General features: G+C 38.6%; 1 protein-coding gene across 1 annotated transcript; it reads left to right on the top strand.

The window, feature by feature from the left end:
• The first annotated feature begins 379 nt into the window (after nucleotides 1-379).
• On the top strand, nucleotides 380-1,048 carry LOC128100089 (60S ribosomal protein L5-like). The gene has a single exon (XM_052722151.1). The coding sequence runs from the start codon at nucleotides 380-382 to the stop codon at nucleotides 1,046-1,048; it is 669 nt and encodes a 222-aa protein (XP_052578111.1).
• The last annotated feature ends 1,096 nt before the right edge of the window (nucleotides 1,049-2,144 follow it).

The raw sequence follows: 2,144 nt of genomic DNA, 5'->3' as shown, positions 1-2,144 counted from the left end.
CAATGACATCTAAGTTTGCATGGTGTCGCTTTATACTCATTTAAAGTTTCATTTCTGTTTGCATTATCCTTCAAAAAAAACTTGCTATATGGCACTCCAGTCCTTTTCCTCTAGTGCTACCATGCCTGCTGGTCTGTGTGGGGCCATGATGGCGAGTTTCTCTTCCACAAGATAGGGTTTGTTAAAGTTGTCAAGAATAAGGACTACTTTGAGAGGTACCAAGTGAGATTTAGAATATGGTGAGAGGGTAAACTATGCTCAGAAATGATTGGTGATCCAGGACAGAAATAAGTACAACATATCCAAAGGCAGGGTGATAGTTCATGTAACGAACAGAGACGACATCTGCCAGATTGCATATGCCCGAATAGAAGGGGATATGATAGTCTGTGCAGCACATGTACACGAACTACCAAAATATGGTGTGAAAGTTTGCCTGACAAATTATGCTACAGTCTATTATACTGTCCTGCTGCTGGCTCACAGGCTTCTCAACAGGTTTGGTATAGACAAGACCTATGAAGGCCGAGTGGAGGTGACTGGAGATGAACACAATGTGGAAAGCATTGATGGTCAGCCTGATGCCTTCACTTGCTATTTGGATGCACATCTTGCCCGAACTACAACTGGCAATAAAGGTTTTGGAGCCCTGAAGGGAGCTGTGGATGGAGGCTTATCTATTCCTCCTAGTAACAAAGGATTTTCTGGTTATGATTATGAAAGCAAGGAGTTCAACACAGAAGTACACCGTAAGTACAGCATAGGTCAGAATGTCGCCGACTATGTGTGTCACCTATTGAAGGAAGATGGAAATACTTATAAGATACATTTCTCTCAGTACATCAAGAACGGTGTAACTCCAGACATGATGGAGGAGATGCATATGAAAGCTCACGCTGCTATCAGAGAGAATCCAGTTTATGAGAAGAAGCCTGCGAAAAGTGAAGAAGAAGAGGTGGAAGCAACCCAAAATGTTTCGTGCCCAGAAGAAAGATCGGGTTGCTCAAAAGAAGGCAAGCTTCCTCAGAGCTCAGGAATGGGCCACTGAGAGCTAAAGCAATTTTCTATGAAGATATTTTCATAAAGAAAATAAACTTATTTGACCAAGGAGCTAAAAAATAATAACTTGTCATTTTCTAAAGTATGAGTGGCATAAAATCGGCCTAAATAGTGAAGAATGTGTGTTTGGTGCTTTCTACTGGTTCCTTAGTGGCAACATCGACTACTATGATGGGACAATTTTCAAAAGGAAGAATTTAATACTTACTTAATTGAATAGTATTAATATTATATAATTTAAAAATAGTATTACTTACAGCAAAGAACAGCAAGTGCTCTTAGCCACTAAACACTCTCTCCTACACCCACATCAAAGATTTTATTTCTCTGAGACAAACACATGGCTGTGGCCTCACTGAACTGTGTGATAAACACACAGTTAACTCTCTAGGAAAATTCCAGTGATATCTGGAATATACTTCCGCATTTCTACAACAGTGAGTTAGACTGATGACATCAGTTTAAATTTCTGCTACAAACACAGTTGGAAGTAATGACTTAGTGTGTTTTATGTGAAACACATAAAATGTAAAATGTGGTTGGATGGATTTCTATGCATGTATTGTCTATCCATGTATTATTTAGACAAACTCATTTTCACGATTAAATATTCATTTAAAAGTTTTATCTTTTTCTTCTTTTGTTTGTTTTGTTCAATTCCAATGTGTTAGTGTTTGTATGTTTTTATATCTTATTTTATTTTATTTTAGTTATCTCTTAGAAGTCCCTGCCCCCTCTCTCTAGCTCACTCTTTTTTTTTTTTTTTTTAAGATGGACTTTCTCTATGTAACAGCATTGGCTGTCCTGCAGCTTGCTGTGTAGACCAGGCTGGCTTCAATCTCACAGATATTTGCCTGCCTCTGCCTCTGGAGTGCTGGGATTAAAGGCATGCACCACCATGTCTGACCTGTCTGTTTTCTAATCAAAAACAGAAAGGAAGTGGATCAGGAGGATAGAGGGGGAGGCAAGGAGGAACTGGGAATAGTAGAGGGAGGGAAACCATAATCCAGATATATTATGTAAAAATATTATTTTAATGAAAGGAAAAAAGGTTCCAGAGAGAGAAATACTGATTAATAAGTAGA

The sequence above is a fragment of the Peromyscus californicus genome, unplaced genomic scaffold (genome assembly GCF_007827085.1).
Source record: "Peromyscus californicus insignis strain IS unplaced genomic scaffold, ASM782708v3 Scaffold_6__1_contigs__length_162567912, whole genome shotgun sequence".
Classification (NCBI taxonomy): domain Eukaryota; kingdom Metazoa; phylum Chordata; class Mammalia; order Rodentia; family Cricetidae; genus Peromyscus; species Peromyscus californicus.
This window is presented reverse-complemented; position numbering and strand designations above follow the sequence as displayed.